This window comes from Coturnix japonica, chromosome 14, assembly GCF_001577835.2.
Source record: "Coturnix japonica isolate 7356 chromosome 14, Coturnix japonica 2.1, whole genome shotgun sequence".
Classification (NCBI taxonomy): Eukaryota; Metazoa; Chordata; class Aves; order Galliformes; family Phasianidae; genus Coturnix; species Coturnix japonica.
In genome coordinates this window covers 864,140-889,295 of record NC_029529.1, presented here as the reverse complement: position 1 = coordinate 889,295, position 25,156 = coordinate 864,140, and the positions used below count along the sequence as shown (strand labels likewise).

The 25,156-nt window shown below is 43.5% G+C and overlaps 2 protein-coding genes across 9 annotated transcripts; one reads left to right on the top strand and one right to left on the bottom strand.

The window, feature by feature from the left end:
- Positions 1–171: 171 nt before the first annotated feature.
- On the bottom strand, positions 172–25,156 carry BFAR (bifunctional apoptosis regulator). 8 transcript variants are annotated; one of them, XM_015876453.2, is made up of 9 exons: positions 24,406–25,153; positions 22,152–24,313; positions 20,941–21,257; positions 19,964–20,165; positions 19,446–19,615; positions 18,656–18,800; positions 18,253–18,423; positions 17,549–17,751; positions 16,287–16,712 (listed from the first exon to the last, which is right to left on the bottom strand). In XM_015876453.2, exons 3-9 carry the CDS (start codon positions 21,204–21,206, stop codon positions 16,520–16,522), a joined length of 1,350 nt encoding a protein of 449 aa, XP_015731939.1. In that variant the 5' UTR covers positions 21,207–21,257; positions 22,152–24,313; positions 24,406–25,153; the 3' UTR covers positions 16,287–16,519. The 8 variants fall into 8 exon arrangements, with proteins under 8 accessions (XP_032303633.1, XP_015731939.1, XP_015731942.1 ...); XM_015876456.2 differs by having other exon boundaries at positions 22,152–24,734; positions 24,830–25,153; XM_032447742.1 differs by lacking the exon at positions 16,287–16,712 and adding an exon at positions 172–2,602 and having other exon boundaries at positions 22,152–25,156.
- PLA2G10 (phospholipase A2 group X) lies at positions 6,589–16,261 on the top strand. The gene is made up of 4 exons (XM_015876462.2): positions 6,589–6,775; positions 10,809–10,974; positions 13,289–13,395; positions 14,820–16,261. Exons 1-4 carry the CDS (start codon positions 6,727–6,729, stop codon positions 14,963–14,965), a joined length of 468 nt encoding a protein of 155 aa, XP_015731948.1. The 5' UTR covers positions 6,589–6,726; the 3' UTR covers positions 14,966–16,261.

Below are 25,156 nucleotides of genomic sequence, written 5' to 3'. Positions count from 1 at the left end.
AAAGACGTCAGTCTGTTCTGCGACCAAGTTAATATAGAGTCCAGGTCCCGTGACCTATCATGTTGTTCTCTGGGAGATGTAGTCTTCTTCTGTAAGTTGCAGATTCAGTAAAATTATTCATGCTTTCTATGATGTTATGATGTGGAATACTGATAGCAAAATTACAAAATTATTAAACCATGACAAATTATTTTTCTTGGTGGCTATTAGAAAGAGAAAATCCAAACAAAAAACCCCTCAGTATGGTATTGTATGGAATAAATATGAATTAGAAGTGCTACATAATTATATTTGTGCGTGTCTCCCCTTGATCCTCCCTTCTGAATATGACTCGGAAACAAGCAATGATTATCTGTTCCTCACCAATCCTTCCTAGGGAGCACATGGTCCATAAACTAATAAGGGTTTAGCTCTTCTTTGTGAGAGAAGAAATAATTACTGCAACGTTAAAATATTCATATGGCATTAAAGAATTCCAAACAGAAGTAGAAAATTAGAAGGCTAGGTTTAAGAACACTTCTTTCCTACAACTCAGGAAGAGTTTATGATTCTACAGGTTGGAACAGACAAGGGCTTCTTTGTGCTTACCTTCCTTCTGAGGGTTGCCCAAAGTGATAATAGATGTATCTGTATCTCAGCCCTCTCAATGGGATATAGCCTATATAGTCTCTTGTAGCCTAAAGACTATCTTCATCTTGACTACTACTGTGCACAGTCCTGCAGTTTTCCTCCATCTCGGTAAGAATACAACAGAACTGGAAGAATATTTGAATAAGGGCAACAAGGACAAATGCACAGAAATTGAATTTCAGAGCAGGAAATTATAAAGGTAGAAATTCAGTTATTTATGAAGAGGACTGTGCTGCTGTTGATGGTAAAGCAATGCAAACAATACAAGCAGACAACGAGAGTGCCAGGTCTCTTTGAAATCAGTACATATTATTTCTCCTTTGTATTTCCTATGTACATCTATAGATATATTCATTAGATATAAATAGATATATTTATTTGACTGATTAGAGTTTCCACATTGCAGCTTATTACTATTTGACTCTTGTTCACCTCTGGGAAGAACCAAGCTCTAGCTTTTCTACAACCCTCTTGCCATCATCATCTTTAAAGCTAACCAAACCCATCACCATCAGCTTCTCTGGTGGCCTTCACTACTCTCATTTCAATAGACAAACATGAGTTTCTACCAGTCCAGAACTATAGACAGTATATAGTATACTCTCATGGGTGCCAAAAAGATGAGAAAAAATGATTTTCTTCCAAACCTACCAGCTGTACTCAGCCCTGTATGCAGCTGCACACATTTGCTTGCAAGGCCACACAGCTGACTTGTCCGCTTTGACCCCTGGGTCTTCTACCAAGCTGCTCTCTAGACAGTTCCCAACCTGTCCTGCCACATGGGGTTGTGTCAGCCCAGGTTCAGGGCTCTGTGTCTACTGAACTTCATGAGGTCCCTGGCAGCTCATTTTTCCAGTTTGACCAGGTCTATCTACACAGCAGCCCTGCCCTCCAGTGTATCAGCCACTCCCCCCAATTTGCTATCGCCCACAAACTTGGTGAGAGTTCACTTGATCCCATCATCCTGGTCACTATAGCAGCCACTGCAGGAACCCAAGGTGATGTAACATCTATTAAAGAAAGCAAGTCAAACACCCTTCCAGTGATATGCTAGAGCTTTCAACATTTGTTTTACAAAAATAAATGGAAGAGTTGCATCACTTTATCTCTTCATATTGAGGTATAAAATCAACAGTAGCCCTGAGATCCACGAGAAGCAGGCTGTCACGGAGTTCTCTCTAGAGCTCACTCCGGGACAGTGGGAACAAACTCGGGGGAGCAGGAACAACAGTTCCCCCCTTCTCTCTAGCGGCACTGTACGGCACGGCGCGGCGCAGCCACGTGTGTTTCGGGAGAGGGGAAGGGAAGGGAGATTGCGATTGGGTCTAACAAAAAAATGAAGGAGAAAAAAGGTGATCTGAGAACGAACGGCAGTTTAATAACCTAATAACGCTAAACAACAACAAGAGAGTTTTAACAAAGAGAATACCAAGTCCCCAATCTCACCAATGGAGCTGTGGGAGGCGGGAAGCTCCAACTGCGTTGTCTCCTCACAGGGAGCCGGGCCAGCAACCCCGTCCCCTTCCTCACTTCCCCTCCGGTGCCCCTCCCCACATGCCCATTTAAGGCAGCCCACAGAAAAAAAAACTTGTCCCCTTTACTCCCATTATGAGGCAAGGTGTTCTGATGTGGAATACCAACACCAACCAAATTGCAAAACCATAACACAGGCCTGGGTACAAATACTATAAAGTAGAACTTGACTTACAGCATGTAGTAAATCCGCTGGACCATACAGATGGCCATCAAAACTAAAGAGCTAAGAAAGTCAGAAATTATAGATTTCCTTCACCAGAATCTGCTGTTTGTGGCTGTGCTCAAAGACAGATGATATTTCCATGCCATAAAAAAGGACAGTTTTGTATCAGTATGTACGTGGTGCTTCAAGAACATGCTTACAGTCTGTTCTTTGCCTGGTGATGGAAGGCACGGGCTGAACTTTGTGCTGGTAGCCATTATAGTTGAGGAGGATCTGGAACAGAACCAAACCAAACCGAAAAAAAAACTGATGTACAAAAGAATGCTGTGGGAGTCATTTAGCTCATCTGCACACACTATAACTGTAAGCCAGTTTCAAGAACATGTAATAACGTTTCTAGCACACAACTGTCTGTTATGTGCAGCTCTGCACTAGCATAGCATTGCTGTGGAACAGGCTACATCACTACCAAAGGGCAAGTCAAGGCCAGCACTATAGACATGGTTCCCAAAATGCTCTTCCTATACTCAGAAGTTTACTATTCCAAAGACACTCCAGGTTATACCATAGACAGGTGTAATCTTAAATCAAAACTGGATTTTGCTCTGTATGCCAGAAACTCGAAAACAGTTGCCACATACAGCAATCATATGCGCCTGTTGGGTTGCTGCTGGAAAGGAGCTCTTCAGATTTAATTATTCTGATACTTTCACAGTGAGGAATGTTTTTTCTTTACCAGATTTCCTCCAGGAGCTGGATCCCTAGAACCCAGTTGGGGAGTTAAGCTGGGATACTGGACATCAAAGTGTGGTTCCCCAGCGCTGTCACAGTCCTTATGTAAGACCATAAGCAAATCACCCTGCTTCCATTTCCATCTCTAACAATGGGAAAAATAACTTCTTCCACCCCTCTTTCTTAGTTCAGTGTGCATAGTTCAGTAATCCACTGGAATAGGAAATATGTCATACAGAGTAATGATAACATGCTTAACATAGTAGAATCCTGATTTTGTAGGACTTATATACCTACACACCCTGATACTACCATCATCATCAGTACTAGAGCTCATCATCATAGCTAAGTAATGAGTATGTCTATATAGACACACGTATATACGCATCAGCCTCAACCAAGGTCAATGCTTTTTAATTTCTCAGTTAAAACATCTGCTTTTACTAAATACGAAGTGTTAACAGAACTAATTCTGTTGTTTGAAAAATAGCAACATAGATAAATAATAAATAGAGAAAAACACCCACCCGTAGCCATCCATCGAGCGCAGACACCACTGTGCCACGCTCAGAATCACCGCCTTCACCTGCTCACAGGGAAGCAAATAACTGGCACTTGCATTCAGTTATTTCAGACCTCCCTCCACATCTGAACAGCTGAATTAGTTTACTCAGTTATCCTGCTGCATGTACAGACTAATATTCTCATCTGCTCATAAAGAAACTGAATCACAGATACTGTAAATTTGTTAAGCCAACTTAATAAGTTTGCCCATGTCTTCACACTGAGAATGTTCCTTGGTACAATGATAAGTCTCAATTACATTCATCTGTTCCTCAGAGTTCAAAACAACCTAATTAAAACTACCACTGAGCACACGCAACCTTGGCTGAGGATATTTGAAAAGCAAATGCTTCTCCCACCCTCACACAGCTCCAATTCACATCAAGTAAGAATTCCTGAGTAAGGAAGCACACATCACCTGTGACAAACAGCTCTCACCAGTCACCACCAGGTCCTTCGGAAAGGAGGAATGGCAGAAAATGTGAACATGACATTTGCAGTATTTAAATACTATTTAAATATTTAAAGGGAATGTGAAGTCTCATACATAAACTTCAGCATCTGAAACATTTTTGTTAGCAATACAACATGGCGATTAACTTGGCAACCCAATTCCATGAACTAAACTGCTTCTTTCTATGAGATTTTTTGCTCCAGTTTCATGAGATGTTCTCCTTTGAACTTTTAGCACAATTCACACAAAACGGAACTCCTGACTTGCATTCCTTGCTTCATTTCTTCATGCAGTGTCACGCTGCATCTCTGCCTATTTTCTGCCAGCAGCAGCTGCAGGCTGAGCATGTCAGTCCCACGTGATGTTTAGCAGTGATTTGAAGATTACTGCCCTTCCCTCAGAGACCAGCATTTTTCTAAATCAAAGACGACATGTTGGGTAGCAGATATAATGACAGAGCAGCAGGAAAGGTGCTCACAGAAACAATCACTACCAAAAGCCTCAAAGATTCTGTGCCATCACACAAAACCAGCTTTCTGTGGTCTCTACAGAAAGAGAAGCTGTGGGAACCCCAATGGCACACTGCTGATCTCCCTCCTGTTCTGACAGAACACTTCCCAGGGCCTCAGAATACCAACAGGACAGCTCTGTTCCCATTCAAACTGTTTGCATAGAAAGTACTCAGCAGTTACTTTAAGAAGTATTACAGCAGCGCTTCATTTATTGACTGCTCTGTACAACTTCTGCACGTGCCACCTCCCTTAAACGCTAATTGTTTGTTGGTTTGGTGGGGATCTTTTTGTGACAGTTGTATAACATGCATGTGATACTTAAAGAAGAATTAGCCGGCCTAAATGAAAAGTCCTCGTCAGCTGCACTAACCCAACAGCAGCACATTGCACCCTGTCTCCTGAAGGGCAAACATACCAGACAGTCCACGTTGCTCCCGTGGGTACTGCTCTTGTTGTCATACCCGATGGCATGTTGGATAGGACACTGCTCTACTGGAAGTTTCACTAAACTGCTGTTGAGAGCTATTAAAGCACTGTAATGGGTGTGACTTATGGACCGGAAGAGTCAGTAAACAAATAATGTACAAGTGACAATATAAAAATAGTGTAACAGCAATTAGTGGTGTGACTCCATGAGTAACAAGGAAATTACTTTGACCCACTTGAGGGCAGTAGTGACAAAATCTCAAAAATAAATCAATTTTATCCCAAAACAATGGATTTTGTTTTGATTTGAACATTAGCAACACCTTTTCCAGATCACTGACAGCAGTAATGTTTGTTGGATGGCAGATCTCTGGCACACGAGCCCACGTCCCTGGGGCACACAGCAGGAGCTGTGCCCACACCGCTGGTAATGCTGCACGGCTGGACAGCAGCATCCCCAGCCACTGCCCACCATCCCTGCCCGCCATCCCTTCGTGCAGCTCAAGCTCTTAGGCTGGCACCACACTTCTGGATGGCAGCATTCACACCATGATTGCGTCTACTTCAAGCACAGTGCACAACTTTGCCTGGGCTGCCATAGAAGCACTGGTATTCAGCGTGCAGTTGCACAAAGGCACATCGATATTCCACCCGCAGCCGGGGTGTCTCCCCATCTGCCCCACACTGCGCCAACTTCTGCGCCAACACAAACATCCCAGAGCAGGGACTGACAGCAGCATAACAAAAACAAACCCAATCTGTCTGTGCATGCTTCTTATCTTCTGGAATCACACCACATATGATTTCCACCTCTGATGAAAGAGGAATGATATCTAAAACAGAAATCGGAGCATTTTAAGGCAAAAGAATTATTCTTCAGTACACATATGCAAAAAATATTCCATTTCTTTGGTGAAAATACCGTTCACTACAAAACCAAAGAAATAAACAACCTTCAGGCTGCTGTCCAATCATAGGATGACCAAGAATTTCTTGTAAATCCCATTGAAAGAAAGAAAGTGCTGTCTTTAAGTTTAATCCCTCGTGGTGTTCCTATCCCAAAGGGTGCCAATGTCACAGGTGAGAAAGCCAACCCCAGAACAAACCCCAGCACAGCGAGGGCTCGGACTGCAGGGAGCATAGACATGGAACACAACATTTCCATGCAGTTATCAAAGATGTGATGGAATCACTGCAACACAGCAAGGAAGAGAAATTGTACAGAAGTGGCACTGAAAGAGGCAGTAACAGCACGGTGGGAAGGTGGCATCCAACTGAACGCCCTTCAAAATAATTAAAGAGTTAGAAAGGGAAAGAAAGGAAAAAAGACCTAAAAATGACATGACTAGGAAAGAAAAAAGACGCCCCGCGCAGCAGCACGTCCCTGCAGGGTGAGGTTGCGGGGCTAGGAAGGCTCCAGGTTCCTCTCCCCAGTAACCCCGCTCCGCCAGCGCTGAGTCCCAGCGCTGCAGCTCAGATCGGACCGACTCGGAGCGTCACCGCCGAGCTCAGTGCGGCCGGCGTGGCACTCCGGGACCGCAGCTGCGGCCCCTCCCTTCTGGCGGGACGGGCAGAGCACGGCCCCGGCTGCGGGGACCCGACCCGGAGTAGGAGCAGCCCTTTATAGCCGGCTCACACCTACACGCCGCTCCCAGAGCGCGGCAGCGCTGCCCGGAGCCGCATACCCTCCTGTCCGCCCGCCGCTGCCCATGGAGTTCCGCCGCCCGGCCCCGCTGGTGCTGCTGCTGCTCGCCGTCGGTGAGTACCGCTCCCCGGGGGCTGATGCGGGGGTTGGGCAGAGCGGGCAGCGGGCAGCCCTCAGAGGGACGCGGCGAGGGCGCACCTTCCATCCCGAGCATTGGCCGGCCCGCTGCCCGAGCTCCCGGCGCGGCCAGGACAGCAGCGCGCCTCTTTGCTCCCGGGCGGCACCGAGCTGGAGCTGCCGCCCTGGAGGTCCCTTTACACGTCCTCCCTTTACTCTTTAACTTCATCGGCATGTGCGAACGTTACAAGCTTAGTATCCCCAACAGACCGCAGCCTGCAGTAGTGCAGCCGCCTGCTGTCTCGCCAGCCGAGGCGCCGGAGCGCGCCGTGCTGTGCCGCACCGTAGGCATCGCTCGCAGCAGCGCAGCACAGCGCAGCAGGGCACAGCGCAGCAGGGCTGCTCCTGCAGAGTGAGTCGGGTGCAATGAATAAGGTGCGGGTGGGTCCGTAATTAAAGGACCCCTTCCTCCTGCCTTACCCTCATGCACTACGCACTTGGCAAATATTTAATTTTTTTGCTCCTGCTTATTAAATAGGTGTCCTGTTTATTCAACTTATTAGAGAGCAGTTGTAATAGTTTACAGGTCATTTCCTCATTAATTCTCTGAGGTGTTCATCAGTGCAGTCCCTGACTGAACGTATTCCTTCCACGCTCATGTGGAGCTTTACCCTCCTTTCTAAGTAGTTAACACACAGAAAAGCATCCACTAATTTCAGGTTCCTGAAGTGACACAAAAGAACCCCACGTTATTTACACTGCTACACCACACAGAGTGCAGCAAAGCCCGGCTCTCACTGCTCCCACTTGTCTCCCCATCAGAAGCACCAGGTGCAGTTCTGGTTATTCAGCATGTGACTGAACCGAGCACCCGCTCCACCTCCAGGACAAAAGCCACTTTTTCAGACTAGCGCTCAGCTGCCTTAAGTAAGAGATTCTCTTCTGTCTTCCTGCCCTTCTTCACACATCCCTACTCATTCCTGCAGCAGGTCTGTAAAGAGCTGAGCAGGGGCCGGGGGGAGGAGGGAAGAACAATGACCGGATTAAAGAGCAAGGGAAGGTGCTCACGTAATGCGGCCAGCAGAAGGTCCCACTAAGTTCGCTGCCCCAGTTCTATTTCCTGACCTCAGCGTACCCCTGTTATTCCTTCTGCACTTTGTTCCTCTTCCAAGTCTTCAGCCCTTGCTCAGTCCAAACCTCAGCAAGAACATCAAGGGAAGCAATGAAAGACTGTTTCACTGCTTGTGGCAGCGATCATTACAGAGTGCCTGCCTCCAGCCTGATGGCTCTGAGTCAGGCTTCACACTCACCACTCACCCGTTCTGTAGGCAGGGAGAAGGGAGGGAAAGGCAATTTACCTCTTTCTCAATGCTTGTGCCACAGCATCAGACAGACTTATCTGTCCAAGGAAGTTTGCTATTTCTATAAGCTGTAGTTTCGTATGGCAGTAGTTTGGACAATGAGATGGGGTGAGAAAGGCCATCCCTGGGGGCTTATGAAATCAGTGGACAAACCTAAGCCAGAGAAAGAAACAAGTGGTAACGCAAACACTGCTGGCAGGACCTGAGAGATGCATCAGAAAATCTGCTCACTCCAAGCTTTCAAGCTCTGAACTACTGGAGCACTACGGCCTTAGCGATCACTATAGGTAATCTTAAATATAAGTATCATATAAATATACACACATCAAAAATGTTTCTGTGGCCTCTGCCTTTGATAGCATGGCTTAGAATTTCTTGTAAAATCCACACAGACTACACAAGGTAATGATTAATGCAGCTTTGTATCATGTAAAGCTTTGTACCTCAGTATAGTATCTGAAAAACTTTGTGACCCACGCAAAGTAAAGAACTGTGCAGGAAATAGGACCTGCCACAAAAACTTCTGTTTCTAAAGTGCCTTTCCCCCCCCTCCATGCAAACAGAAATTTCAGGGGCTGCTGTTTGGGCTTTTTGTTTTGTTTGAAATATCATTGCAAAGCCAGAAAGCCAGGAAAAATTATATAGGAAGGTGTGGCAGAAAATACCATGTCACAATTATTGTGTCTTTGCAAGATAATGTACAGCACAATCCAAGCTCCCAAGTGCCTGCACAGGCAGTGATCCAGAGGAGCACAATGAGGTTTAAACGCTCCAAGCATGGCAGGGCTCCAATTTGGGCAACAGAATTACAGATTGGAAATGAAGCGCAACGCAAACATAACGGGATTACTCAGTGCTGCTTTCTCTCAGGCTATCCTTACTGTTCACTTAATTTCACTCTTTAGAAAGAACAGTTTTTAATCTCTGTGACTTAGTTATTAAAATCACAAAGACAACCATAGAGTTTGTCAAACAGCACATAGGGATAGCAGAGCCTGGAGCAATGCTGGGACTGGTATGCATTTGTTTTCCCTTTGACTTTCACTTTGTAGAGTGGGTGCCTGGCACCCATTTACACAGGGTCAGCACATGGACAGACCTCGTCAGGGCTTGGGGCCCAGTTTGGCTTTCACCCTCCTCCCCAGACACCCATCTCTAAAAGATTTCTCTCATCAGCTGAAATTTTAGCAAAGGCCCTCAAGATTCCAGATACGGGATGGTCACAGGAATGAAATATTACCATCACTTTGAAATCCCTAACAGGACCAGACTCAAACTGTCTTGGTGTAGAGTATGTTTGTACACTTGCTTGTACTTATTTCCTGTGACCTCCAGATAGCAAAGCAATGCATGCATAATTTCTCATATACGTCATTAAGCCACCAAATTAAACCCAGTCTGGTTCCCTCCCTTTTTCCTCAGCCACGATATTGTCTCCAACACAGCTGTGCACAATTAGCATGGCAAAAAGAAAACTCATAGACAGTAAAGATCCATTCAACACACCAAATATGAGTTACCCACTATTGGCCTAGTGAAAGTCTGACTGCTTTTTCAGGAGCACACAACCAAACCCATAGAAATATTCCTGTCCTGAAAGTAAATGACCAACCGCTGCAAAAACAAACCTCACAGAATGTTTTTAAAACGCATCTTAATCATAAGCTGTATGGAAGTGTACAAGTATCTCACTCCATTTTTCTGTTCTTTGATTTTATCCCACAGAAGTTCTGATAAAATATTCTGGAATGTTTTTAGGTCACTGATACACTGATATAACCCTTACCATGCTGACATCCTCACCACTTCCATAGTGCTGTGGGTCCCAGGAGTCTCCTTCATCGCTTCTGTTATACTCAGGTCACAGCGCCCTTGCAACAAACTTCTCCTTCAGTCATATCCACAGCATCTGGTACTGCAGTCTTGTTTTGCACCTGGATGACTAGGAGCTCTAATATAAAGAAACTGCAAGAATAACAAGTTTGCTTCCTTTTCTTTAGCTTACGTGGCATACTTGGAGAAATTACACTTGAGCTCCCCAGGGAGAAGACCAGCACTGCTTCCACCTTCCCTGGATCTAAACAAGGGACTGGAATTTCTCCAAAGCTGGAAATCAATTCCCTGATGCGAACAGGAACAGAATTTAGAAAAATCTTGCCTTCCTCTTCCCATTTTCTATCCCTCCCACATCCTCTTTCCCCAGTGCCCAGGAACTGGTACACTCTGTACGTTCTTCTCTTTCTTCAGGAGTTTCCTCAGAGTTATGACTATCACTCAGGCACACCCAGCTTTGCTGTCACAGTTCGTTCAGCCACAGCACAACTCCAGCCAAATCTCCCCAGATGCTCAGGAGAGCAAGCTGCTCCTTTTTAGCACTACAGCCTCTCTGTAAGGTGGGAATGCACTGAGTGTGAAAGTAACTCTTGCAGTGCTGTTGCAGAGATAACAGTTTGGTTATGCCCCAGATGTACTCTTCTATTACCCAGAGCTGAAACGTGTTATTTCAGAGCTACAAAGGAAGTAGTCGTGACCAGGCATCCACAACAGGACTACAAAGATTCCAGAGCAGTCACTGAAGTCCTGACATTCATTATCAAAGATAGAAGAAAAAGATAAAAAGGCTGTATCTGAGCATTGCAATACAACGTAAACAGTTTTTCTTCCACAGTTTATAGAGGCATGTTGGGGGAAGCCCATGTTAGGAACCGAAGAGGGATTCTTGAGTTAGCCGGAGCCATTCGATGCACTACGGGGCGGTCTCCTTTTGCATATCTACGTTACGGATGCTACTGCGGCCTGGGAGGAAGGGGATGGCCCAAGGACAGAGTGGACTGGTAAGTACAACTATTTATCTAGGCAGCAAAGTGCTGAATGCTTGCAGATGCCAAAGTAAGAAGACTGAAGTATCAGGTAGGCCTAGTTAACATCAGCAAGGGAACTGAGTTTGAACACAATTCAGAGTGCTAAGAAACCATGAAGCATTAAAATGGCTTTAACACTGCCTTCCCAGTATAACACAGTTTCCTAGCTGTTGCTGCTTGGCCAAGAGCTGAAGAACTTCTTGGAGAAGTTTTAAAAGCTCAAACATTCAATCTATTTAAAAAAAAAAAAGTCATTAGAAAAGCCTCTTAGTTCTGCTCACCCAACTATACTAATATTCAAAATAAGACAAAATTGTGCAAAATTCAACCTGGTGAAAATAACACTTGAATAAAAGTAATAACAAGTTCTTATTAAAATGAGCATTAAAAACATTCCTCATATTTAGTACTAGATCTCACTGCACTGACTGGCATCAATTTAATTTATAATTGAACATTAGCTGACAGGAAGACAATTTCCTGGTTACAACAGTTACATAAGGGCTTACATTTCCAAGTTCAGCATTACAATGATGCATCCCCCCACCACACTACTTCAGTTCCCACTGAGCAGACAGGTAACACTGTAAATCAAAAGGAAAACACTTGGTGCTTACCATTTGAGCAGAACAACATCTGAAGGTTCTGCACAGAGCAGCTGTGGTCAGACCTTACACTCTCGGAGTCTTTGCCTATGTATTTCAGGCCTTTGGTATAAACACTATTATTTTAAATACAGTTTTTGAGGTTGTTACTTTAATAGCTGGGAACACACAGGAAAAGAAGGGTCAACTAGTAATTCTTGGTCATTCACATATCCAAAGATAACAATGGAGCATCTGCAGCTTGCCAGTCTTGCCTTGTAGGTCTGATTTTCACATTACAGAAGTCCCTTGGTAACAAGAAGGCTCTTCCCAGAGTACAGCTCATTAATTGTGCGCTGGGTTTCAGCAGCTATGTAACATTAAGGACAAGCCAGAAGCAAGTGCATTTACTCTGCTTCTGCATTTGATCAGGAATAGCACTAACTAACATGTAGTATCAAACACTTTCACCAAATATTTCTTAAAATTATAAGCTACACTGTGGATTGCTTACATTCAGAATTAGGTCTGCAAACAAGTAAATTATTCATGTAATAATAGTTACTGCCATCTCAGTGTATCCCTATCATTTATGAACTTGCACATGGAGACAACGGCTTTTTCTATTGCTTTTATAAGACAACATCTAAAAATCCAGAAACATGTTCTATCCTTTAAAGGCTTAAAAGTAATTCTAAAATTTAAGACATATTCTTGTAGAAAATTATTTTTTGTAAACAGGTGAAGAGTGGCACGAAGCTGTGGCCAAAGCAGCCCCACTCCTGGCCCATTGCTGTTAGTCCTGCTATCAACACTGAGTGCACATTTGTGGGTGTTTTTTTTTTGTTTTTTTTTTTACAAGTCTTATTCCTACACCTAAAGAGGACGTACTGAGCTCCTTCACAGGCACTGTGCTGTTCAACTGCTCAGCACTGCAGAATGTTTAAGTGAAGATTGGTAGGACTGGGAATAATTTAGTAAGTGTTGGGGGGAAAAAGAAAAAAAAAAAAAAAACCAGTAAAAAAAGGATGGAAAAAAACAAAAACAAAACCAATAATTACAAGTGGGGAAAAGTCAGTGCTGTGAGCTCTATTGCAGGCAAGTTCCTCAGGGAAGCTGAACAGCACCTAAACATCATTTGCCTACAGTAATATGATGCTTTTAGGCGGAAATGGAGTGACTGGACACAAAATTGCTCACTGATAGATCCTGTTCTTCCACTGAGTCAAGAAGAGCAGTTGGTTTGCAGCAAGACATCTCGGATGATATGCTACAGCCTACCAGGTTTCCTTGTTAGCTGTTAGTAACTGCTAAAATAACATCAATAACTGGAAGAAAAATAAGGCAGTTATTATCCAGCAAACTGTTCTGGTGTTTAATCATTACCTAGAGAGATGCTAGAAAAAGTTTTAAAAACTGAAAACACTTTAGATTCTTATGAATGAAAATACAAGGGAAGTTCTATGAGTTCAAAATGCAGCAGACACTTTTCATCTTCAGTCATAATACAGGCAAAAGTATTCTTCATTGTACCTATTAAACTGTTACTTTGTTTGATTCCCAGGTAGGTAACTTTGCACGCTGAAGTGGATTATTTTATTCCCACAACCTATAGAAACATACCAATCAAAACCATCCAGATGATATGTGACTGTAAATTACCACACCATGCATTAAGCCAAGCCCATTTCTGTTATTCCCAGGTGCTGCTTTAACCACGACTGCTGCTATGGTAAGGCAGAGCAAGCAGGCTGTCACCCCAAGATAGAAAGTTACCACTGGGAATGTGAGGACAACAGCCCTGTGTGTGGTGAGTGGACTGTTAGGGTTGTGAGTTTGCTTGACTTGCACCAATTGTCTCAGGGACTTCACAGAAAGACATTCTTTAACTAACTGCAAAACCCTTGTCCTGCCTTCCCTCCATTTCTGACTTCTTTGCCATGGTAGGCTGTGTTTCCAGAAAGCACGGCTCTACCAAATGAATCCAATTTCTTCTTCTAAATTCCCACTTGCTGACACGCAGCCAAAACTCCATTCAAACAAGTTTTCATTACTCTTTCAGTAATAATAAAAATCCAAACCAAACCCACAGCTAAAAATCCAAACCAAACCCACAGCCCAAACCAACAAAACAGAAACAACGCTGGACACCTTTTCACTCCAGCTGAAAGACAGCTGATGTGTACGAGGGAGCCCACGTTACACCACACCCCATGTCACACAGACCCTCTACTTCCTAATTTCCTCCTATGCTCTGATCCTATCTGACTGACAGTCAAGTTACAGTAAAGCTGTCTGTGGCTGTGAAGGTTCTGTCCCTATTTCAGTCCAGAAGCTGAAAATATTTAAAATACTGACCAAGACAATAAGAAGCGTTGACAAGAAACAAATGTAAAATGGAATGAGCTAAGTTTTGAGTTATAACAGCAAAAAAAGGTTCTTCATATCAATGTTTTATTTATGCTGCTTATATTTATTTATGCTACTTCTGCTGCTGAGAAGATCATCCAGCATCAGCATTTGTACATTCAATACAGTTCTGCTTTCCAGTAGAACATAAGTTCATCTGTCACAGAACTGATGCTCAAAGAAACTAATCACACCACAAAATCTGCTAAGCTGCAACACTAGATTATACAAGAAATGTGGCCAGAGATGAGTTTTATCACAAACACACTTCAATTTCTTACTGAATTCCCTAATAAAGAGGGAGTGGTGGTAAGCAAGGGGAGGTGAGATTTAAGCTGACAATGGAGCCTTTTTGCATCCCTTATTTCCCAAATATTCTTTTTAATGCTACATCCTGTAACAGATCAAAGTACATGTGAAACAGAAAATTTCTTCCTGATTTCTGCCCCAGAAGGGCATGCAGGAGGGTTACTCACTGCTTTCCAAAGAGGAAGCGGTTATCAGAGTTCCTTTTGAAAGGCACTGAAGATTTTTTGCTAAAGCAAACCATGCTTATATATCCACTGTTGCTGAGCAGTCCTTGCATGGATCTCAGTCTAAATATGAAATAATTTCTAATACACGAAAGAACTGCATTACTAAAGCTTAGCACAGTTCCTATTGCATTTCAACTACAACAGCAAAATGAAACATTACTACTGTTCTATAAAAGGTGATGAAGACTATATGGCATATATGGAACTACAGGTAGTAATTGTACTTTCATTTGGTATTTTTAATATTGCTACTTCAAACTAGAATCAAACCTACTTTGTTTTCTTTCAGAATCACTAGAAGACAAATGTCAAAAAATGGCATGTGAATGTGACCGTGAAGCTGCCAAATGTTTTTCTAAAGCCCCCTACCATAAAAAGTACCTCCTGTGGCCAGATGCTATGTGTGGTGAGGTTCAACCTTTGTGTAGATATTAAACATACAGCACCAGCCCCTATGAAAACTCTATACTTATTTAAAATCTGGAAAGATGGCTTTTGTCACAGTAGTGACAGGAAATGATTTTTCTCCTTCTTGTCCTTCCCTCTTGTCACTCCTCTGCCTCAGAACAAAGTAAACACTTCTTATTTACTTTCTAGAATACATGGACTAAAACTAAGTTCACTAACTTGGTGTGCGCTTTTCTTTACTAAGCTCAAATTCTTCTTTAGTATTTATCGGTTTAAGGAGTAACTGACTTCAAATTCGTCTGAGTCACAGCATGGTTTGGGTTGGCTACGTTTCCCATCAGTCTGATCTCACTCAACAGCATAAGCTTGTGCAGCTCAGGAGCTTGGAACTCGTCAGGACATAAAAATGGCTTCAGCTCAGGTTGTTTCATAGTTTTGGGAGACGTTTTAAGAAAAGCAGAACTCAGTAACAAGAACTACTACAAATACATTTTTTCATAACTGATAACTTTAACAGCTAAAGGACCAGGAAGGGTTTACCTTCACCCACTTAAACTTATTCATAGCTAAAGGAATGCAGAACAAATACAAGAAATACAAGTCAAAGGTAATGTCCAACACTTTGATATAAAATAAATAAGTCAAACTTCTTCAGGGAGGACTAAGATTTAAAATGATATCTTTAATCTTTAAAAAATATTTGTAGGCAAATTTAAAGTTCATATTCATGATACAAATGCAAAAACAACAACAAAAACTCAAAACACATAATGAAGGGTCAAAAACCTCACATCATTAAGTGGCAATCTGTTTATACAAAACGGTCCACATTTCCAGTCAGCGCTCATTCACAGACCTAGATACACGCCATTCATTGCAGTAAGGCATAATTACAGTGTCAGGTCACTTATCCAAAATAATCCTTTTAAGAGCTCAATGTGAATTTAAGGCTTAGCAACAGATTTTAGGAGAGCATTAAAGAAGCTGTTGATGAAGTCAAACTGATCTGAACAAAACAACAACAAAAAAATGTCAACAGCAGTCACCATATTTCCCAGAGGACAAAGCTTGGCCTTAGCAGTCTATAAGGAATTTTAGAACAACCTTACTGCATATTTCTCGAGCAGAATGTCACACGTGAAGCAGGCTGAAAACACCAAAGTACTTTCAATATGAAGCCTATCCTTTCAGCTTTCCTTCAGCAAACTCAAGTTTTGAGCAATGAATTGCTGGTGTGAAATACTAAGTTGAAAATACCACCGTAGCTTTTCAGAAGACACTGATTTTAAGACAGAATAAAGAAGTGCTGTTTGTTCAAAAATATCATGACATGTCTGAGTTTCAGATGGCTAAATCAGGAATACATTTGTTTCTTATTAACTATGAAAATCATTTTGGGTAATAATGCCCATCCTCAGATTTGGAATCAGCTGCTTAACAGTAACTTACCTCAAGGCTTTTTCATATATTTTAAGTTCACATAATCTACTTTCACTACCACATTAGAAAAGAAAAAAAAAAAAAAAGTTTATTTCAAATACGCATTTCTAGAAAATAACCATCTCAAAAGCTCATAGCCAATCATTGCACTTGTGTCTCCAGGCGCCTTACTTCCTTAACCACAAGATCAATGTTTATAATTGGGTTAAAGTACAAGGCCCAGTAAAACAAACAATTGCAGACAAACTGAGGAGTAAAAGGCCAAAAAACTACAACAAAAAGACCCTGGGTTGAGACTTTCCAAAAGTGTTTCCACATTCTGTGAGGAATAGTCCTGTGGAAAAGGAAAGGGAGAGGCTTAGAGGCTTTATTTCTAACCATTCTAAGGCAACCTAGCTTGCGTTTTAGTCTCAAGTTATTTCACACCTACTTAAGCTACTTGTGAAAAACAGAATTCTTCACTCCAGAAAAACTGACTTAAAATGCAGCAGTATTACCTTTTACTCGAGGAAGTATTAATTCCATTTATTCAGATAACAAAGCACAGCAGATGGAAGTGGTAAAATCCAGAATTGCCATAGATGATTCTCATACAGACTGTTCTCTTTTGAGGATGCTCTGCCCCCTGGCTGCTGACAAGAGCAGCACTCCATGTATTCCAAAGCAAGAATTTCTCCCACTAAACTTTAAGAAAAATTATAACCAAGATCTCGCAGCAATTATTAAGTTATATTAATACACTAAAGCAGTAATATCTGTCCAATTAAATATCCTTTAATAACTGTCCTGTGAACATACCATGACAGAATTCTTAGATATTCCTTTCTCAGCTGACAGGTAATACCAGTTACAGTAAGAGGCAGTTGTCAAGGAAAGAGTGAGGTGAGTTCTGAACTATTGGTAAACAAATATTATTGCATTTACTACATCTAGTCAGTAAAAACCAGCTTCAAGAAATCCTTTCTTGAAGGACTGTATTCACAGCAACAAAAATATTCAAGAGCAAGTATTACATGTCCAGATTCAGACTTGCATCTTATTATCCTGAGCCCTGGTCAACTCTGTCATTTTCAGTAAGCACTTATGAAACAGTAACAGACTGATTTTCCAGTTTATAGCATACTTCCTACATCCCTAAATGTAGGAATCAACAAGCTCAGTAAGACTTACTTCAATTCTCTTCTTGACCAGAGCTTCCAAAAGGAGAATAATTCCAGAACAGAGAGTAACATGGCATTTACGATGATAAATCTTGATGTCCAGTAGTGTACATCCAGCCAATCCCATGCAAATTCAGCTACCAACTGGTACGGCAAAAATATATACTTCACAACGAATTCTCTCCACTGTTTCCAAGTGGGATCTTTAAGGTCCTGTAAATTAGAATAAAAAGACTGTTAAATAATTTCCTAGTAAACAGACAACACTGGCTTATTTCCATTGCTCCTTTATTGATCTTTTATTGTTTTTTATTTGTTCAGTAAGTTCAAAGCAGTAATTAATCTTTTTTATGCTTTCAGTAGATAATATTGTGATCCAGTAATTTCAATTTTCAATTAATTAGCCAAAACATCACGGCCAGCCAGACTTTATCATGCCATTTCTTCAATGAAGGCATTCTCAGTGAAAAGTCTTTCTATACTCATGAATCAATTTCACAGATTTAAAGTCTTCAACACCTTAAATAAATCTTAGTAGATGTCATGGTCACAACGCTGTTAGTCCTACATAATAAAGTAAAAGCAACAAGTTACTTTTAAGATTTCTTTCTAAGAAGTTGCATTGCAAGGAGATGGCATTATGAATAATTACATCATACATTTTTAAGCAACTAAATCCTAACATGCTTCAACCACACAGCATTGAGTACTTACTAAGAATTTTGTGACCATGTCTGCATATTGGTCTTCTTGCATAGGACAAATGGTGTGGATAAAAGGTAGGAAAGCTTCAGTATAATCAAACAGATATAAGTATAACATGCTGAGTCTTGGAGAATTCTTGAGTGCATATAAAAGAAAGAGTGATTTTCCTGGATTTACTGCCTGAAAAGTATCAAATTGCAAACAATGAAAAGACAAAACGAAGGGTGAATGACACTTCTTAGACTTTTCTAACTGTCATTTTTCAAAAGACCATTTTTTCAAATTAAGCCAGGCAATTTTTACAAAGACAATTCTACATCCTTAACAATCCTTTCGACTTTAAAAGAATTGTCTTTGAAATACGTGATTTAAAATCATTTCATACAGATGGTAAACTGTAAAGAGAATTTACCTTGTATTCCCATAGGTTCTGTGGTGGTTTAACACCTAAAGTTTTGACACGTTCCAATTCTGCTGTAATCACTTTTCTATGGTTATTGTTCTCTATACTGTACGGTTCTTTTGTGAAATCCTCCTCTGTCAGTGTTAGAAGGAGCCTAAAAAGGCAGAAGAATTCAGAAGGCAAATAGTGACTCTTCACCAAGAAGATATGACTAACAAACCAGTAACTACATACTGAAACAATAAGCTACTTATAGAAGGTATCACCTTTTGGATCACTTTCCATATGTTCTGAATCAACTGCGTCTCAGAGGCTGGGTTTTAAATATCCTTCAAGTCCTCTCTTTCCTGCTCTCAGCATGCAAATGTATGAGCTGTTGGCTATTAATGAACACAGTTCTTCAGTACATCACAGATCTAGTTTGGTCTCCTGATATCAAACCTAGAGCTCTTGGGTGGAATGCAACAATGCATACAGCATATGCATATTTTCACAAGAAAGAAAAGGTGGAGAGGGTGGATAATGCATTAGTAGAATTTTATTTTCAGGATCATTTCCGTTTGCACTGTCAGTATCTAAATAAGTTCTCAGAAAATAATTCAGTTAGGTTGCTAAGTATTTACTACTAACATTTTCAACTACAATTAAAACTTCCCCTGTATTTCACCTTGATACATCAACAGAACACTCTCCCACTCTACGGAATAAAGTCTGATCATTTCATGATGCACCATGCCTAATGAATGCTACCCAGCAGTCAGCTCAGACGATAGCTGCTCCTGACAATTAGACCTCTCACCTTCCATTCACTTTCTCCAGCAAAAATCTTTCTTTATAAAGAGAAGACCACGGGCCCAGCTGCTCTAACCAAAGTGCCACTTCTTCAGCAGTCCATTTAGCAACAGCCTTGTGGACAAGATGATCATCTTCAAATTCTCTGCTGCTCCAGTGATACCCAAGTAGCACTACCTAGATGTAAATTAAAAATAAAATAAAGGAGATTCTTTACCTGCAATGCAAATATATCAAATCATACAAATAGAAATGCATTAAGGAGCCTGCCATGCAAAATCTTCCATTCTAAGGGCCCTGCAATATTTTGTTTATGAGAAAATACCTTTAAGTCTTAGCCCATATGTCTAATTTCCATTTGCTGTACATTGAAACTGTAGCTCCTGACAGACAACTCTGAACACTGCTGCATTCACTCAGCTCAGCTGAAGTTTCTTCTGTACCAACAATTTTTTTGACATTCATAGACTTTAAAGTATTGAATACTTAATCAAATATATGGAAGACCACCCAGATGAAACTTACTGCTACACAAGTTAAAGCTGTCAGAACGCCTGAGAAAAACCCTCTTCCTCGAGGATTAATTCTTCCTGTGTTTGGAGCTGCAGAAATCTGGTCATTCCCATGTTTTTGGAAGGTTGCTAAGCTGCGCACTACATCACTGTTTTGCTGAATATCTTCTTTTCTTTGTTCAATGGCATCAGAAAACAGCCTTTCAATAACATCCCTAATGGGAGAAACACTTGTCACTGACCTATATCATCACTGAGACTTAGCAGAAGTCCCAGAAAAGGGATTTATTTTAAGATTTATGTTTTCCAGCTTATACCAAAGATACCATCGCTGAAAGATAGAAAACATCAGTTATTAGCACTTCGTGAAGTTAATCAACTACTTCAAAACTGCATTTTAAATATAGAAGTTAAAAAACCCTCATTTAAAAAACATGTAAATCCTTATTGCAAAACTAGAATTGCAGAATTAAGATACGCTATGAGCATGTCCTGATTATTCAAAAATGCTAAGCAAGAGACAACAAAAGCATCACTCCTATAGCCTACTTATTAAAAACCTATTAGTGAAGGCCAGTGTTTCCTTGCACCACAGGAACTGGATAGCAGGTAACTGCAGACAGCAGTTTGATATTTGCTTTCTTCTGCCATAAGATCACATTTCTTCCTACAAATGACTACCACAGGAAGTCCCATTGCTATGGAGAATAATTCTAACTTAATACAACCCGTTAATTCGTAATCATTTTAAAATACACAAATGTCTCAATACAAAAAATAATCCCCTAAAAAGGGAAGGGGGAAACCAAACAAGCAACCACCAGCTCACTGCTGGGCTTCCCTTTTTTTTTTTCAGAAAAAAAAGATGGGTAGCACGAAAGACTCTGCATTATAATAAAACATTAAAAATACCATTAAAAAAAAACATTAAAAAAGTTTTGCTTGGTTTAGAAATCAAAACAGACAACAGAATTAGAACATTAAAATCACCTGAGGAGAATGTTGACTTTGGGGAATCCTTCCCACTTTTCTCTGCATTCCGGACATTCATTCTTCTTGGAGGACGCCCACCACAAGGCCAAGCAATGTCTACAGAAACTGTGCCCACAGTTCAGGGTGGTGGGATTGACCAGAATGTCGTAACAGCAATGGCAGAGGAACTCACTGACTGAGACCCGCCGACCGACCTCAGGGGGAGCATGAGCTGTAACTTCCACCACCTTGGGTTCACTGTGTAAGAGCTCATCATTTTCCATCTTCTTTTATACCTTATGCAAGCAGGTCTTCAAACTGGTGCAGCATTGCTTCTGCAAAGCAACAAGAGGCCTCGGTATGAAAAAGAAAAAAGTCACGACAGCTGTTTAGGATTGCAGTAAGTGCATTTTTTCCACTGTAACATACTATTTTGCTCTCATAGTTTTAAAACTTGTTCACTTAAATTCTCCTTAAGTGGAACATCATCTTCCACTTTTTCTACAGCACATTCACCCCTAACCACGATGAGAATCATCAGACTCTGGATGTAAAGCAGTGCGCTCAGTCTCTTTGCCTTTTCTTTCTCCCGTTACCGAAACCAAAAATGCAGCGAAAGCAAAACCAAAAGCGGCGCCAGAGCTTCAATTCAGTGCCCTTCTTGTTCTGACCACCCCAAAGAAACAGCTGTAGAAAACACCAGAAGAGCACAAAAAAAATAAAGCAAGGCCGACGCCCGCGCACCCCACGGCTGTCAGCGCCCTGCGGTGCGCTCCGAGTCCGGGCACGGGCCGCAGCGGAGCCGAACCCCGCGGCTGGGCGCTGTCCCGGCCCAGGCCTGAGCGCCGTGCGCCCGTAGCAGCGGCTGCTGCTCGCTGCCATTTCAGGACACGCAGATGAGAAAAAAAGAGCGCCTTTCCCCAGACTTGCCCAAATTCCGGGCTCTTCACTACGCGCTCTCGCTCCGTTCTCTCGGGCTGCCGCATCTAACGCGGTAAGTCAGGCTCCCACGCAGTTACGGACACGGCCGCGCACCGCAGGCCGCAGCACAGCGCGCCGCGCTCCGCCCCTTAGCGCGACTCCAGCGGACACGGAGCGCGGGCGGGGGGGGAAGAGGGAGGGAGCCAGGAGGGGGGAGAGGCGCCGTGCCGTCCGCCGGACCGCGAGCCGCTCCGCACCGCAGCACGAGCCACCGGCCTGTCGAGCGCAGCGAGCGAAACATCACTTACAAGGGGAGAAATAAAGGCAAGTTTCCCACGTCCGAGAACGTCCGTCCGGTTTCCCAACGAGAGAGAGGCAGCAGCGCTCCCGCAGCGCACGGCCCTCCCGCTCCGCCCCGCAGCCCCGGGAGGAGCCGCACCAGGCTCCGCACCGCCCCGCGTGTAGCCGGCGGCACCGGCAGCCCGCTCAGCACCGCGGCCCCTCCCACAGCTCGGGGTCAGCTCCGCCTCGGCTCCGGGATCGGCTCCGTGCTCTCTCCGAGCCGCGCTGCCTCGGCTGAACCGACGGGTGTCGCTGCGTACGCACGGCGCTCCCTTTTCAATCCTTAACCCTTGTTTGTCAGAGTTTTAAAACGCACCCTGCCGTAACTGCTCGACATTCCGCATCTTCCTTAACGCACTCGCTTCCCTTTGAGAGCACCGAGCTGCTTCTGACCATATGCCCACACCCAGGTAACTCTAGGGTTATTGTCCAGGCGAAGGCCTGGAGCCCTAATCGCAGAGGTTCGTTAGGTATTAGAGGCTGGTTTAATGGTGGTGCTGCCCAGGATGCTGGCTCACACAGACTACTTTCACTACACTGGAGATTATGTTTGTACATACACACGCACACTCACAAGTATCTACATCAGTGTCTGTTCCCTCACTGCATTCCTTTCTGACCACAGTCCAAAGCAAACTGAGTGCTGACAAGGTGGATTTCTTACTGTGCAATACAAAGCGACATTTTCTTAAAGACTTGGTTCTTATTCAGCCTCATACAAGCTGTGAGTGCAGCTCAGGTGGTGTGAGCTACCAAAAGCAGATGGTGCCGCTGCAGCTGTCCCAGCCTACAGCACCCGTCAGGCACAAGGCTCTGAACCAGCCCAGTTCCAGCATTCATTTCACACACAGGTCCTAGCACCCAACTCGTACCGCACCTTACTCTGTTTGCAGTTCCTATTAAGTATGGAGTCCCACTGAGCAAACCCTTAAATTACCCTAGCATGAAAATATTAACCCTTTGCCAGACCAGAGGAAGTTCACCTATATCCACCTTAGCACACACAAGGAACTGTACTAAGAATATTTAGCTCATGCTCTACCGTCTGGTTTTGGCATTTTGATATGTTTTTGTTTCACTTTGATCCACTTTGAATCACTTTGATGCTCGGTTAAGTAGCAGAAAGCACAGAAGTCTGATACCAACATGCTGCAGACTGATGCAGGTGACGTGGGAACTCAGACTTTGGGTTTGGTTTCTAATGTTCATATATAAAAATGTTCATATATAAAAACAACATAACCTTGTAACCGGCGGTTTGCACCGCTGTCTCCCCAGGCTATTCAGTCATTTGGGAAGCAGCCAAACTCTTCTTGTGTCAAAAAAATGGGATGTTTGAAGATCTGATTACAAGCCCCCTATTTGTAAATGCAGCTGCTCCAGTGTGCACACAGAAAAGAAATGGGGATTTAACTCAGTAGGTAAATGTTACCTTCTGAATCTGAACCAAAGTGAAGATGTATGCGCTCCGAAATCTTTAATGACATACACTGTTGCAGACAGAAAACTAACTTAAATTTGAATAAATATAGGAATTATAAATTATTCTTACTCAATAGCATTTCCTTTTTATTGCAATAAACTATAGGAAGAAAGTAAAGAGAAGAATATTCCAGGCATGGATCACGGCCAGAAAATGAGCAGCCTGGGCTGTCAGCACAGCCATCAATAACACGTCTTGGCAGCAGCAGCCTGTGCCCTGGGAAAATCTGCTTTTACCAAAGAATGGCTGTTCTACCCCTGGAGGCAGCTCCGTCCCAGCAGAGCTGTCCTTGAGGCACTGCCCTCACAGCACAGAGACCTGCCGTCCCACAGCCTTGGCTTCCTGCTGCTCTGTGCTTCTGGCCCCAATCTGCAGTGAGGTCCTAGAAGCACCACTTCTCCTCAGGCCAGGTGCCATAAGCTCAAGCTGTTTTCTCACCTGACACAGCCACTGCAGCCACCAGCCCCTGCACCAGCCCTACACACACTCGGGCGCTGTGCTTCATTCAGCCTGCAGAGCAGCACGGGTGGAAGCTGAGCACTGCCACGAGCAGATTACTCGCAACTCAAAGCTTCAATTTGCCCATTCTCCACTGGTTGAATACTGCTACCTCTAAACCTTTTGTTTCAGCTCTTCAAAGACAGGCTGCAGAAACACATATTGACAATCACGTGAGCAAGATTAACATTTCAATCAAGTTACTGTGAAACAGAAGAATCTCTGCTCTTTCAACTAACCTCTTACTGAGCACCATGTAATCCTACAGGTGATTTGCTGTGGACACGCGTAGCATAAACTGCTCGCAGTTAGAAGGCAAAACCTCATGCAGACCCCGTTCCACCGCCCAGTCCCTCATCTCCAGCTCAGCGCAGACGCTCCCTCCATTTGCTTCCATTCCGCCGGAACGCAAGACAGGTCTTTCCCCTCGCTCACCCCGCTCGGTTCTGCAGCACGTTGCGGTGAGGGCTCCGGATCGCAGCGCCATGAGGGGCAGCTGAGGCGCCACGCTTCCGTCAGCCCGTCCGCCGCGGGACACTGCGCTCATCTCCCGGACGGCCGTTCCCTCCTATAATACAGATACGGACACCTCGCTGTGCTTTAAGCTTAATTTGTGATTGCCTTACGACGACCTCCTATCCGCACAGGACGAGGAGCGCTCACAGTCCCGCGGCGCTCTCCGGCGGCCTCTCCCAGCGCTGCGCCTCAGCTCCGCTCGCGCATCGACTTCCTCGCATCTCCACAGCTGATGTCCGTCACTTCTTTCCCTTCACAAAGGCCACATAGTGCCGCACAGGCCGGGCCGCTCTAGGGCTGTATGGGACAGCCCGGGCCGACCTCTCCCGCCGTTACGCAGCGGTTCCCAGGCCCTAACGGTCGCTGCCGTGCTGCCATCGCTCACACAGAGCCGAGCCGAGCCGAGCCGAGCCGAGCCGAGCCGGGCCGGGCCGGACCCTCCTACACACGTCCCGGGAACGGCTCCGCCCATGG